Raw genomic sequence first — 14188 nt, 5'->3', positions numbered from 1 at the left:
TGGGCTATTTGTTCTCTCAGGTGTGCCCCCCATCCCGAGGAGCTTGCGTCCGTCAATATTACATCGGACAAGGGCCTGTGCCACAAGGTTCCTCCTACTCTTACCCTTCTTTTTTAATAATTTTTTAAGTGAGCCCTGCACCTCAGATTTTATTATCGATCTGAGGTTTGTTGCCAGGCTCGGCACCTCTTCAGCCATAGTCCGCTGGATACAGCTGACACATAAGTCCTTTTGGTAGTCTTTTGCTAAAGGGCTGTGGCATATGGCACATTCTCTATTTTTCTTTTTGCTTATAGCTTTTTTGCCTCCCTAAAAGAGAAAAAACAAGACATAGGAAGGCCTATTATTGTCTAACTTTCACGGAGATCACTCACCACCCAGGAAAGACGAATACCGGGTTCTGGGGCTGCGAAGGAGCGTGCGCTCTGCGCTCTCTTGATCTCGAGGAATCCCTCGATCGGTGACTCGGACGGCTGCTGCTTTTGCCGCTCGAGCGGCTCTTGCGACCAGAAGCTTGCGATGGGGGCAGGGACAACGGGGACGGTGAGCGATCCTCCTGAGACGCCATTGTCACCCCCGCAGCCGCTTCTGCTCCTTCCTTTATGTGGTGAGTGAGCCCCTCATTACCCCTCCCCCCGCGACCGCCAGCTGCTTCTCCTGGCCGGCGTCGCGCCAGGCGCCATGACGTCACGTCCAGATGACGTCACGCGCCCCACGTCAGACGCCGGTCTCCGCCCCCGGCTTCCCCTGCATGCATGGGGAAGGAACGGGCGCGCGCGCAGGGGGAGGGCGGCACAGCGAGGAACCTCCGAAGGGAGGACATCGGACCGTGCCCGCACGAACCCGGGGCCCGTACAAGGAAAACCCCGGGGACTGCGCTACCAGTTGCCGACGGCCAGCGTTGCAGGTAAGCCAGCCCTGCATCTTCACACGCCGGGACGGCCCTGGGTCTTTTCATCCTGACAGGCACCGCCGCTGTCAGAGGGATTCCTTTCCAGGACAGGAACCCAACTGAAGCGGGGGAGAGGTGCCGCCCCTTATGTTTCAGTAGGTTCCTGTCCTGGCGGGGCGGATCCCTCTCTCATGTGGTGCTGTCATGGGTGAAGGGAAAAAAAAGAGATTTTATCAAAACTGCAGCAAGCAGCTCAATAAGTGATACATTGCTGAAATCAGGGTCTCTTCCCCTACATCCGACTGCTCTCAGATGGGGTAATAGTGCGTTTGTTTGGAGGCCTGGGCAGGTGAGCAACTCTGCCTTTTTGCTGCGTCTCAGATGGGGCAACAAAAACCTGCTGACAGATTCCCTTTAACTGTTGGCTATATACAGATACACCTCAACCTGTCAATCAAATCTAAGCGGAGCCAAGAGAGCAATGAAAAAAACATTCTACGGTATCTAGCCGATATCAGATGAGTAGTACATACATTTTTGGTTTAACAGGAGAGGAGATCTAAATCCATACTGTGCTGATCTTACACAAGGGAACACAGTTTTATGACAGATCGGCATTTAATACTGTATTTCTATGCAGCTGCACTCCGGTCCTGAGTGCTGGCGGTGGCGCCGGATGTTGATGCGAGAGACTCGTGCGAGTTTCTCGCATCACACACAGTAGTGTGATCCCGGCCTTAGAAATCATTTCAAAGGTAATTCACAGCTTGGGAGAGGCATATGGTGATGATCAGAAAAGGCTAGTTTCTTAATGCAATGCAGATATGGATGAAACGTTTTGGCGACATAAATGATTCTTTTAAATTGCAGACAAATTCCAACGATACACTGTTATTAAGACTTTGTCACTACAGACCTGAATTACTGTATTTTTTGGACTATAAGACGCACCTAGATTTTAGATGAGGAAATTAGAAAAAAAAATTGAAGAAAAAATTTGGTCAATCCTGTACTTAATATCCCCTATCCTGGTATGCATGGCCCCTCTCATCCCCATCCTGGTGTGCATGTCCCCCCCCTCCTAGTATGCATGGGCCCCCTCATCCCTATCCTGGCATGCATGGCCCCCTCATGCCATCCTGGTGTGCATGGCCCCCTCTCATCCCCATCCTGGTATGCATGGCCTCCTCGTTACTGCCCTGGTATGCATGGTCCCCTAGCCTGGTAAGGCATGGTCCCCTCATCCTGGTAGGCATCTCCCCCTCATCCCTAGCCTGGTAGGAATGGTCCCTCCTCATCCCTATTCTGGTAGGAATGGTCCTCCTCATCACTATCCTGGTATGCAGGGCCCCCATCTCAGTCCTGGTATGCATGGCCCCATCCTTATCCTGGTATGCATGGCCCCCTTTCTTATCCTGGTATGCAGGTCCCCATCCTTATTGGGGCATGATTGCCCCCCCATCCCCATCCTTGTATGCATGGCCCCATCTTTATCCTGGTATGATTGGCCCCCATCCCTGTCCTGGTATGCATGGCCCATCCCCATTCCTGGTATGCATGGCCTCGTTAGAAAAACATTAAAAAAAACAAAACATTACACTCCCTTTCTGCAGTCCCTCGCTTCTTGTTCCGGTGCCAGCAGCTGCTTTATGCTTGTAAGCAGCGCATGGCAGGGATGTAATGCGCTGCTTACAAGCCGAAGGACAGCTGCCGGAATACTCATTGCTCTGTACGCCGGGACTACGTGCATTGAGGGCAGTGAGTTTTCATTGATCTTTAGTAGCGCGCCCAGTGTCAGCCGTCTGCTTCCCGCAAAGTCCGGGCGGTCACGTGTGCCTACTACTTAAGAGAACAAGACACGCTGGGAGTAAGCGCAGAATGGTAAGTGTAATTTTTACCTATTTTTTTTTTAAATGTTTTTCTGATGGGACCATGCATACCAGGATGAGGGCCAATCATACCAGGATAAGGATAGGGCAATGCATACCAGGATGCTATAAAAGAGAAATGAAGATTCATTGCCCTCCATGGGCGTAGAATGCAGTGAATATTCATTTCTCTTTAGCAGCGTGCACAGGCTTTAGCCGTAGCAGCCGGCTCCTGCCTCCTGTGACCCGCTGCCACTCCCTCACCTCAGCACGTACATCAGGGCTATAAGACGCACCCCCATTGTCATTCATATTTTTGGAGGAAAAAAGTGCGTCTTATAGTCCGAAAAATACAGTAAATAAAGTGACAATTCTAGCAGTACTGTGCCATTAATTGACTACCTGTCGGAAACTGTGCTACAGTACCTAACAGCAAACTTTATTACCATTATTTTATTTTACAGCGTCTTCCATTTATTGAATACTAATTATTTCCACTGGATCTTTTAGTAAGAAAAACACTGTATAATAAAATAATAATTTTTATTAAAAGATTACATTTGTGTACAAATCCATAAAGGGTAGAGCGCTATAACAAAGATAGCTATTTCAAGCTCATCAACTTAACAAAAGTTTGGTTTAATGACTTAATATTACAAGAGTAATCCAAAAAGCAGTTAAAAAGCCTAACAGTTACCTCAATATGAGGTGCTTCCCCTAGTTGAAAGTTGTTAAAAATTGTAGCATATTCTCCATTTAGCTTCATAAGATCCTCATGCGTCCCTCTTTCTGTAATGCATCCTTCCTTCATGTAAATGACTTCATCACAGTCCACAAGGTACTGGAGGTAGAAAGTATTAAAGAGGGCATAGAATGACACAAGGCAAATTTGACCATGTGTTCAGGCTATTTCACCCTGGCACCATTCTTGGCACCTCTCTCAGCTCGAACCATTACCTGAAGTTGGTGGGTGATAAACAAAATAGTTTTAGATTTCAGGTGCTTTTTGATGGCACTGTTGAAGATGTGATTGCCTACATGGGCATCTAAGGCACTGAGGGGATCATCCAGTATGAAAATGCTACGGTCACTGTAGAGGGCTCTTGCCAGACTGATTCTTTGCCTCTGACCACCACTCAAGTTTGCTCCACGCTCTCCAATCTGCAAGAAAATAGCGCAACACAATTGCAATCAGCTGAGCATGTCCCCAAAAAATCACCTTTTAGACAAAAAGAAACAGCACCAATTTATTCAAATAAAAAGCTAAGAAATATATATGCATATTGCCATTTTCTGAAAGTAGACACCTGACACACTGAAAAGGACTTCCTGCACTTTGTAACTGGAGGTCTACATAAAATTTTGCACCAGATCTTAAATTTTCGTAGTAAGTGCATAAATAATCATGATTGTGGCTATAAAAAAGAAAAAAAATTCCATACGTCACTTATGCCTATGTACAGTATATGTGCACACATCTTCACATTCCCAGAGCTGAAGGGATCAAAATCCAAAATGCAAGTTAACCCTGAGTTATGGAGTTGATAAATTGTATGGGAATTAATTAGGTGTGCAACGTTTCATCCTGCATTTAACGGAGTTCTGTACCTTTCGGCGCGAAAACGTTTAAAAAACTCGTACAGAATGCACCCCATGCATTCTTATGGCATTCCGCAGATGCTGTGCTAATGCTGCGCTTTTTTCCGCGGCGGAATCGCATCGTGGAAAAAAATACAGCATGCTCATTCTTTTTGCGGAATCGCAAAGAATTGCCGCGATTCCGCACCCATAGGAATGCATGAGAACCGCTTACTTCCCGCATGTGGCTATGCCCACCATGCGCAAAGTTAGGCTGTGTGCACACGCTGCGGATTTTGCTGCGGTTCCGCAGCGGTTTTGGCCGCTGCGGACCCGCAGCAGTTTTTGCTGCGGTGTACAGTACTATGATTCCCTATGGGAATCAAAAACCGCAATGCAGATGGTGCGGAATTTTCCGCGCGGATTATCTGCGGTTTTCAATCCGCAGAAAGAATTGACATGTCAATTCTTTCTGCAGATTCCCCTGCGGTTTGCCATCTCCTCCATTGAGGAGATGAAAAACCGCAGGGCAAAACCGCAGGTAAAACCGCAGGTATTTTGACCTGCGGTTTCACCTGCGGATTTTACAGAATCCGCACCTAATCCGCAGCGTGTGCACACAGCCTTAAGCGTCTCATGTGCGGATGGTACCCACGGTGTGGAGGAGAGGAGACTGTCCTCCAGGCCCTGGGTACCATACCCCTGTAAAAAAAAAAAAAAAAAAAAAAAAAACCCATAAAAAAAATCGGGGTATATTTACCTTCCGGCGTCACGCGCAGCCTTCCTGGGCCTCAGCGTTCCCAGTAATGCCTTGCGGCAAGGACCTGTGATGACGTAGTCTCGCGTTACTCTAGCGGTCTCGTGAGATCACTATAGCAACGCGAGACCAACGTCATCACAGGTCTCGCAAGGCATCGCTGGGAACGGGAGCGTCGCTGAGGCTGCGCGGGACGTCGGAAGGTAAATATACCCCGATTTTTTATTTTTTTTTAATAATTTTTAACATTCTTTTACTATTGATGCCGCATAGGCAGCCCCAATAGTAAAAAGCTGGTCACACTTGTCAAAGACTATGTTTGACGAGTGTGACCAACCGGACAATCACTTTCCAAGCGATGCTTCAAATCGCTTGGAAAGTGCTTGAATTTCGCGCGCGAAAATCGCGGCAAAAATGCTAACTATTGCGCGGAAAAAAACGCACGTTTTCTGGGAAGGAGTCCGGTTTTGAGTGTCCGGTTTAAAACGCTAAGTGGGCACATAGCCTAAATGTTGAGGGTTTTGATCCCTTAACCCCGGAGCTTTATTTGGTTTTGTGTTTTCGTTTTCCCACTCCCCTCCATCCCAGAGCCATAACTTTTTTATTTTTCCATCAATATGGCCATGTGAGGGTTTGTTTTTGCGGGACGAGTTGTACTTTTGAACAACACCATTGGTTTTACCATGTCGTGTACCAGAAAACTGAAAAAAAAAATTCAAAAAAGTGAAATCCCACACTTGTTCTTTGTTTGGATTTTTTGCTATATTCACTAAATTCTAAAACTGACCTGCCATTATGATTCTCCAGGCCATTACGAGATCATAGACACCAAACATGTCTAGGTTCTTTTTTAAGTGGTGGAAAACAATTCCAAACTCAAAAAAAAACCCCCGCCATTTTCCGATATCCGCAGCGTCTCCATTTTTCATGATCTCGGGTTGGATGAGGGCTTAATTTTTGCGTGCCGAGCTGACATTTTTATTGATTCCATTTTTGGTGCAGATACGATCTTTTGATCGCCCATTATTGCATTTTAAATCAATGTCGCGGCGACCAAAAAAACGTAATTCTGGCAGTTTGACTTTTTTTCTCGCTATGCCGTTTAGCGATCAGGTTAGTCCTTTTTTTTATTGATAGATCGGGCGATTCTGAATGCGGCGATACCAAATATGTGTATGTTTGATTTTATTTTTATTATTTTATTTTGAACTAGCTGAAGAACCCGGCGTTGCCTGGGCATAGTAACCAACTGTGGCTAGTTAAACAAATTATAATGATTATATTGCACATAAAAACCGTGCATCTAATCCTCTCCTGTGTGATACTGACTGCTGAGCCGTGTATCTAATCCTATTCTGTGCGATACTGTCTGCTGAGCCGTGTATCTAATACTATTCTGTGATACTGTGTGCGGAGCTGCGTATCTAATCCTATCCTGTGTGATACTGACTGCTGAGCTGTGTATCTATTCCTATCCTGTGTGATACTGCCTGCTGAGCCATGTGTCTAGTCCTCTCCTGTGTGATACTGACTGCTGAGCTGTGTATCTAATCCTATCCTGTGTGATACTGGGCTCCCCCTGCAGTCTGTGTCAGAGGGTGGTCTGTGTTGGCACGGTAATAAATTGTGTTATTTCCAGCTTTACAGAAGGACGATAACACCATAGAAATAAGAATAATAGGCCTCAGTTACCACAACTGCCTACAAAGGAAACTGTTGCTGATAGCAACCAGTCACAGCTTATTTTTCATCTTTTAAAAAGCTCTGGGACAGCGTGGCGAGTTTTGAGTGGCGACTTTTGTGTTTCGAATGGCGAGGTTATTGTATGTGTGGTGAAATGTGTGCTGAGGGTGGTATATGTGTTGAAGCACGTGGTAGTGTGTGTGTGTTCATATCCCCGTGTGTGGTGAGTATCCCATGTCAGGGCCTCACCTTAGCAACTGGACGGTATATACTGTTTGGCGCCATTGCTCTCATTCTTTAAGTCCCCCTCCTTCACATCTGGCAGCTGTCAACTTGCCTCCAACACTTTTCCTTTCACTTTTTCCCCCATTATGTAGATAGGGGCAAAATGGTTTGGTGAATTGGAACGCGCGGGGTTAAAATTTCACCTCACGACATAGCCTATGACGCTCTCGGGGTCCAGACGTGTGACTGTGCCAAATTTTGTGGCTGTAGCTGTGACGGTGCGGATGCCAATCCCGGACATAAACACATACATACACAACCACATTGAGCTTTATATATTAGATGGGGCAAAAGAGAGGCGATTTGAACTTTTAGATTTTTTTTTTTATATTTTTCAAAATGTTTGTTTTGGGTTTTTTTTAAAATTCGTTTATTGAACCTCAGGACACACAGAATTTACAACATACAAAATGGCTTATGATAACAAACATTATACATAGCATACGTTTCTGTCCATTGCAAAATATAAATCAAAGAAATTGCACATTCTTATAGATAAACAAGGCAATATGTACATATCCTTCCAAACGTACGTAAAGAATAATTGGTTATACATTTTCCAGCATGTATATCTATGAAGTACAGTATTCAGGTGTACGGGACATCTTGTTCTCCAGGATCCATTTTTGTGCTTACGACGCCATTTTGTTGTTTACAAGATAAATTTTGTAATTAGGTGAAAGTTCGCAGCTGTCATGAAACTAGACTGTTCTAGCTTGTACAAGATATGAGACCCTAAAAGAATGTGCTATTGCTCTATTTTCTACGTCACACAGCTAGGGACATATATTCCGATTTTCTTGCAATACTATTGGCTTATAAAGTGAATGTATTACAATGATGTTATTGGTAGTTGAGAACTTTGCATAATTAGGCAAAAGATTATAAAAGAAGTGACTAAAATAAAGGGGACTAGTGATCTGCCTGGATCCTCCCGTACAGAGACCCAGTCTCCGTGTGGTCATTCCCAGTTGCAAGCAACGCCCTATGAACTAATTTGGAAATCACTGGATCAACCGTGAAGGGTTAATTTAGCCCTCCCTAAATAGCTCCCTCAACATATCAATCCAATTTCACAAGCCTTGTAATAATCATTCAGAAATAAAATCTAACTAAAATTCCTAAACTACAACTACCACTACATCAACTAGTGTCTACTATTTCCGCAGCCTAGTCTCCTATATCATTATGTCGTATTTGATGTCTCAACCTTGCGTAAGATGAGAGGAATTCCACCTCTCCCAAATTTTTTCAAATTTACCCAGGCATCCCCTATTTTGGTATAACGTGCGCTCATATGTAACAACCGAATTTACCAAATCAACCCAAAGTCTAAGAGAAGGACATGAGCCGCCCATCCACCGCAGTGCCAGTACCTTCCGCGCCATAAACAGTGTTTCGCGCAGGAAGACCCCAGTATAGCGATCCCAAATCTCCTCCTCCCATACCACAAACAAACAGACCAATGGCTCTAGAGGGACTGGAGTCTGTACCAAGGATGTCAGTAGTGACGTAAGCCCTTTCCCGTAATGCAGGATAATGGGGCATTGCCACACCACGTGAATAAAATCCACATCTGGCAAGTGACATTGCAAACATTCTGATGATTGCAGTCGACCCATCCTAAAAAGTCGTATTGGGGTCAAGTATGATTGATTTATTATATATAATTGTATCATTCTGTTATTGATAAATGGTGATACTCCAATCGGAGATTCCAGAATCTCCTCCCATTCCTCTCTTTGCGTATTAGGGATGAGTCGTTCCCACTTCCTCTTAATAGAGCTTATGGCAGATTCCGCTCCCACCGACAGTATGTACGTATACAAAGAGGATATGAGACCTTGGGGACCCTGCGAATTAAGGATTCCTATCAGAGGTAACGATGAAATAGCATGGCCCAGACCCCTATTCCTCATACGTGATTGAAGAGTCGATCTCAGTTGTAGATAACGAAAAAATTGAGATCTCGGAATATCGTGTGGCCTGTAATTGCTCAAAAGACTTTAAGGTCCCTTGGTCATACAGGTCCCCCACTGAAGAGACGCCACACTGAGTCCAGAAAATGGTGGACGGGTGATTTAGAAATTCCGGAAAATAATTATTATTCCACAGGGGCTTTTCAGCTATAAAATCTTTAAACCCAATTACATTCTTGACTTGCCTCCATATTGATCGTGCCAGCCGGAGCAGGGGTAGCAGACGTGGGGCACTGGTTTTCTCTAGCTCAAGAAATCCTAATGGGCAATCCACTTGTGCAGCGTGAAGCAAATGACTTTCAGAATTGGGGAGGCAATTACCCGGCATCCATTTACTTAATGCTTTAGCCTGCCCAGCTAAGTAGTATAGGAAAAAATCCGGCAGTGCCGCCCCGCCTCCCCTCTTTGGTCTCTGTAAAGTGGACAATTTAAGTTTGGGCCTAGTTTTCCCCCATATAAAGGACGTGACCAGGGAATTGAGATTTACAAAAAAAGGACCTGGGCACCGCTACCGCACTGTGCTGAAGGAAGTAGCTAAATTTAGGGAGCAGTATCATTTTAATCAGATTAATGCGTCCGGCCACAGACAATGGGAGCCTACTCCAGGATGCAAATTTAACTTTAGCTAGTTCCAGTAGTGGGTGGACACTGAGTTGTAGATCAAGCGTACTAAAACATATTCTTTTTACTTTTGATATGCTTCAATAGTCTCCATGGGAGACTAGAAGCTGCCACAACCCGATCGACCCAGGTACATAGAGGCGATGCTCAGATCGCCTCTAAATAGCAGATTTACTCACTTGCTATGAGCGCCGACCACTGTGTGGCGCTCACAGCAAGCTGGCACTGACAACCATAGAGGTCTGCAGGAGACCTCAGGTTGTCCTGCCAACACACCTGTGACCCGGGGTCACCAGTGTGTATATTTCCAGCGTGATTGCCAGAAGCGCTTGTTAAAAGCCGCTGTCAGCGTTTGACAGCCGCATTTAACTGGTTAATAGCTGCGGGTGGATCGCGATTCCTCCTGCGGCTATTGCGGGCACATGTCAGCTGTTCAAAACCACCGGAGCCCACATCAAAAGAAAGGGAGTCCGACATCGGTGTAAATATACGCCTGTCGGAAAGGGGTTAAATTTGTAAGGCAAGAGTCTAGCCATGTATACCATTCCAACGTATCTCACCTGGTGAGGCAACCATCAGATATGCATGGTCAGCTCTTTATTCACTCTCAGACTGGGACTCTCAACTACCAGACATTTATGGAATATCCCTGGGAATACGTGGTAACTGTCTGGGTTAGGAATATTCCTTTACATATTACATCTTCCTTGACAGTGAACAAAGTTAATGTGTGTGATGGACCATCAGATTAATGACATTTATACTAAGAACCTATAACTCTGCCCTTCCACTCGCCAAACAGACCTACTACATCACCCTGATCGATTCACTATCTAACCACCCCAAAAAACGTTGACACCTTTCACTCCCTCCTCAGTCCAAAAGCACAGGCCCCTATCACAGACATTTGTGCTGATGACCTGACCTCCCACTTTATAGAGAAAATAGATAATATTCAACAGGAAATCCACTTCCAGCCACCAGGTGCTTTGATTCCCATCCCTCTGCACATCTCCTCTGGCTCACACTCCATATTTGATCCCATCACAGAAGAAGTCTCCAGACACCTCTCCTCTTCTTGTCCAACCACATGCACTACTGACCCCATTCCCTCACATCTTCTCCAGTCACTACTCACCTAACTACAATCTTTAATCTCTCCCTCTCCTCTGGCATTTTCCCCTCCTCCTTCAAACACTATCATTACTCCATTATTAAAAAAAAAAAGCCCTCTCTACCCATCCAGCTCAAATAACTACCAACCAGTCTCCAATCTCCCCTTCATCTCTAAACTTTTGGAGCACCTGGTCTACTCCCTCCTTACCAGTTACCTCTCCACTCACTCCCTCCTAGATCCTTCACAGTCCAGCTTCTGGACAGAAACTGCACTCAAAGTGACCAATGACCTTCTGACAGCAAAATGTAACAGTGACCACACTCTGCTCATTCTTCTCGACCTCTCTGCAGCTTTCGACACTGTTGACCACCATATCCTACTCTCTATGCTCCAGTAAATAGACATTAAGGACACTGCTCTCTCCTGTTTGTCTTCCTATCTTTCTGACCGCCCTGTTAGTGTATCGTTTGCTGGCTTCACTGCATCTCCTCTTCCTCTCAGGACTCAGTCATTGGCCCCCTTCTCTTCTCATCAGCAGATTTGGGTTTCAGTACCATCTTTATGCTGATGACACACAACTATACACGTCATCCCCTGACCTTACCCCCGCTGTACTACAGAATGCCAGTGACTGTCTGTCCGCCGTCTCCAACATCATAGCTCTCTATCTGAAACTCAACCTCTCCAAAACTGAACTTCTGCTCCCGACGTCTACTAACCTCCCTAAATCTGACATTTCCCTCTCTGTAGGTGGCACCGTAACGCCCATGCGCGCTGTCTAGGTGTTATGTTTGACACCAATCTTTCCTTCACCTCCTATATACAATTTCTTGCCCGCTCTTGCTGCTAGCACCTAAAGAACATCTCTAGAATCTGCCCATTTCTCACCATAGAAACAACAAAAACCCTCACTGTCGCCCTGATCCACTCCCGCCTGGACTACTGTAATGCTCTATTAATTGGCCTCGCCCTCAATCGACTTTCCCCCCTCCAGTCCATCCTTAAAATGCACCTGTCACCTGTTTTGTCCGCTATAAGATGCGGCCGCTGCCTTTCAGAGCTTATCTACAACATTCTAGAATGGCTCGGTCCGATCCGTTGGGTGTCGCAGGTCTGGGTCCTCCCATCTTCTTGCGGCGCCGTCCTCCTGGGCCTCTCTTATCTCTTCCGGCGCCTGCACACAGCAGTACTCTGCTCTCAACAGGGGAGAGAAGTACGCCTGCGCAGAAGTGTGATGCCGGGAGCGAGGAAGCAAGCAGGAGGGCGGCTTCGGACCCAGACCTGCGACACCCAACGGACCGGACAGGACCCCCCAAATCTCGTCCCCCGGGTGAGTATAATACATCACCTCCCTCATTTCTGTTTTTCGGCCTACTCGATCTTTACTCTGCAAACGACTTTCGACTAACCGCTACACTAATCTGTACCTCCCACTCATGGCTCCAAAACATTTCTCCTGCGCTGTGCCAATTCTCTGGAATGCTCTACCCCAAGAAATTAGAACTATCCACAACTTGCACAATTTTAGGCGCTCCCTCAAAACACATTTGTTCAGAGCGGCCTATCATGTTCCCTAATCAAAGTCATTATATGTGCATGTGTGTGAGTGTACCCCATTCACTATCTGAAAATAACCCTCCATCAAACTCCACCGCACCCAACAGCACCACAAATACTGGCTGGTGACCAGCTTATGCGACCTTTATCTATCTCATACTCCCTCAAGAAGGCTGGACCATCATTGTAAATACGCACCTGTACTTTGTAAGCTCTCATGAGCAAGGTCATCTTATTTTGCTTTAATTATTGTATTATTGAAAACGTTGTTACTTATGGCTTGTGTATGAAACTGTTTAACTGTAAAGCTCTGTAGAATATGTTGGCGCTATATAAATAAAGATTATTATTATTATGACATTAGGTCACTGTGAGAACTCATCTACAGACTCCTGCATTTTTAGCATTTCATCCATTGCATTAGAAGCCTTAGCAGGCTCTTTTTGTATACACTGCTTTCTTCTCCCTTTTTCCCTCTGGCTATTATTTAAATAATCTCAGGAGGTAATTCTCTCTCTTTAATCAATTATTAAAGCAACAGTGATAAACATTGATGGTATAACTTAGAACCAGGCAATATATCATATGGTGAGAGTTAACAGTTAAAAGGGGTATTCCCATCTCCAAGATCCTATCAAAATATGTAGTAGGTGTAATATTAATAAGATTAGTAAATGCCTCCAATTAAAAATGTAATATAGTTTTTCTGATTCACTATGTCTTTTTCCTTATGTGCAGGTATTGCAGTAGATTAGGTATCCATGGTTACGACCACTAGCAACTAGCTATCACTTCATCAGTGGACGTAACCATGATACCTTAAGGCATAGCGCATCAAAAAAACTATGCTAGATTTCTAATTGGAGATAATTGCTAATATTATTATTACACCTACTATATACTGGGATAGGATCTTGGAGATGGGAATACCCCTTTAAGGTAAATGTTAGATTTGCAATGGAAATAGCAATAGAGTACTATATAGAACGCACCTCTGTCAAGTCACTATTGGGTAGGATTGCCAAATCTGGTCTCAGACAGCAAACACTCAACACAGTGTTATACCTAAAGATAGAAACAAAGAAAGGACAAACTGATCAAACTAATTCTGTAACCAAACAACACAGCTTGATTCCCCAGTTGCTGAAACTTTAATACTTTAAGTAAATTTTTAGTCTGAGAATCAAGCATTCTTTTTCTATTATAAATTTTGTAGCACTAAAGGCACGAACAATCAGCCATATCAGAATACTGCCAAAAGGAGGAATCATTTCTCAAATTATGATCCTAAAAAAAATGTTATCATAAATAGATTAAGTCTTCAGTACAAATCCTAAGAACAAATGACATTATAGTAATACAACATGCCACCCACTGGAGGCTCACAAGTTATTTTTATTAACTTAAATAGCCATGGCCGAGAATTCATCACATACAGTGATATGCCAGTTACAACTCTGAGGCTTGTTTTTAAAAAACGAATGCAGATATCTGGTGTAGTATAACATAAGTAAATGATAAGAACACAGTCAGGCTGAAGGGTTTCTCTAGTTTTCAGCTTAAACATGAATGTGTCACCAATATTGTCCTTGTTAAAGGGATTGTCCAGGACCATTTTTTTTTATTACAGGCAGGTAACAAGAACCTGCCTGTTCTATCTGGTGACAACGCAGAGCGGTAATCAACTGCTTCTGCTGACGATTCAGCTGCTCCACGTCAACAAAGCATCTCTTCCTCTGCTGGGCTGCTCTGCCAACAGGGTGTAACTGCCGACATCATGCTGACAGCCAGCTCAACCCTGCCTAACAGCAGGAATCCCACTGTCAATCAGCATGTTGTCAGCAGTCATGC

The 14188-nt window shown here is 44.8% G+C and overlaps 1 protein-coding gene across 1 annotated transcript in view; it reads right to left on the bottom strand.

The window, feature by feature from the left end:
• ABCC5 (ATP binding cassette subfamily C member 5) overlaps positions 1-14188 on the bottom strand; it is a 169083-nt gene that overhangs the window by 44457 nt on the left and 110438 nt on the right. Inside the window, exons 14-16 of the mRNA XM_073589272.1 lie at positions 13330-13402; positions 3718-3921; positions 3458-3601 (exon numbers count right to left, since the gene is read on the bottom strand). Of these exons, the coding sequence (XP_073445373.1) occupies positions 3458-3601; positions 3718-3921; positions 13330-13402 (421 nt within the window). The remainder of the gene's footprint in view (positions 1-3457; positions 3602-3717; positions 3922-13329; positions 13403-14188) is intronic.

This window comes from Dendrobates tinctorius, unplaced genomic scaffold (genome assembly GCF_039654945.1).
Source record: "Dendrobates tinctorius isolate UK_male_01 unplaced genomic scaffold, ASM3965494v1 ptg000107l, whole genome shotgun sequence".
Classification (NCBI taxonomy): Eukaryota; Metazoa; Chordata; class Amphibia; order Anura; family Dendrobatidae; genus Dendrobates; species Dendrobates tinctorius.
Note: the sequence above shows the minus strand (reverse complement) of the source record. Positions and strands in the feature narration are given on the sequence as shown.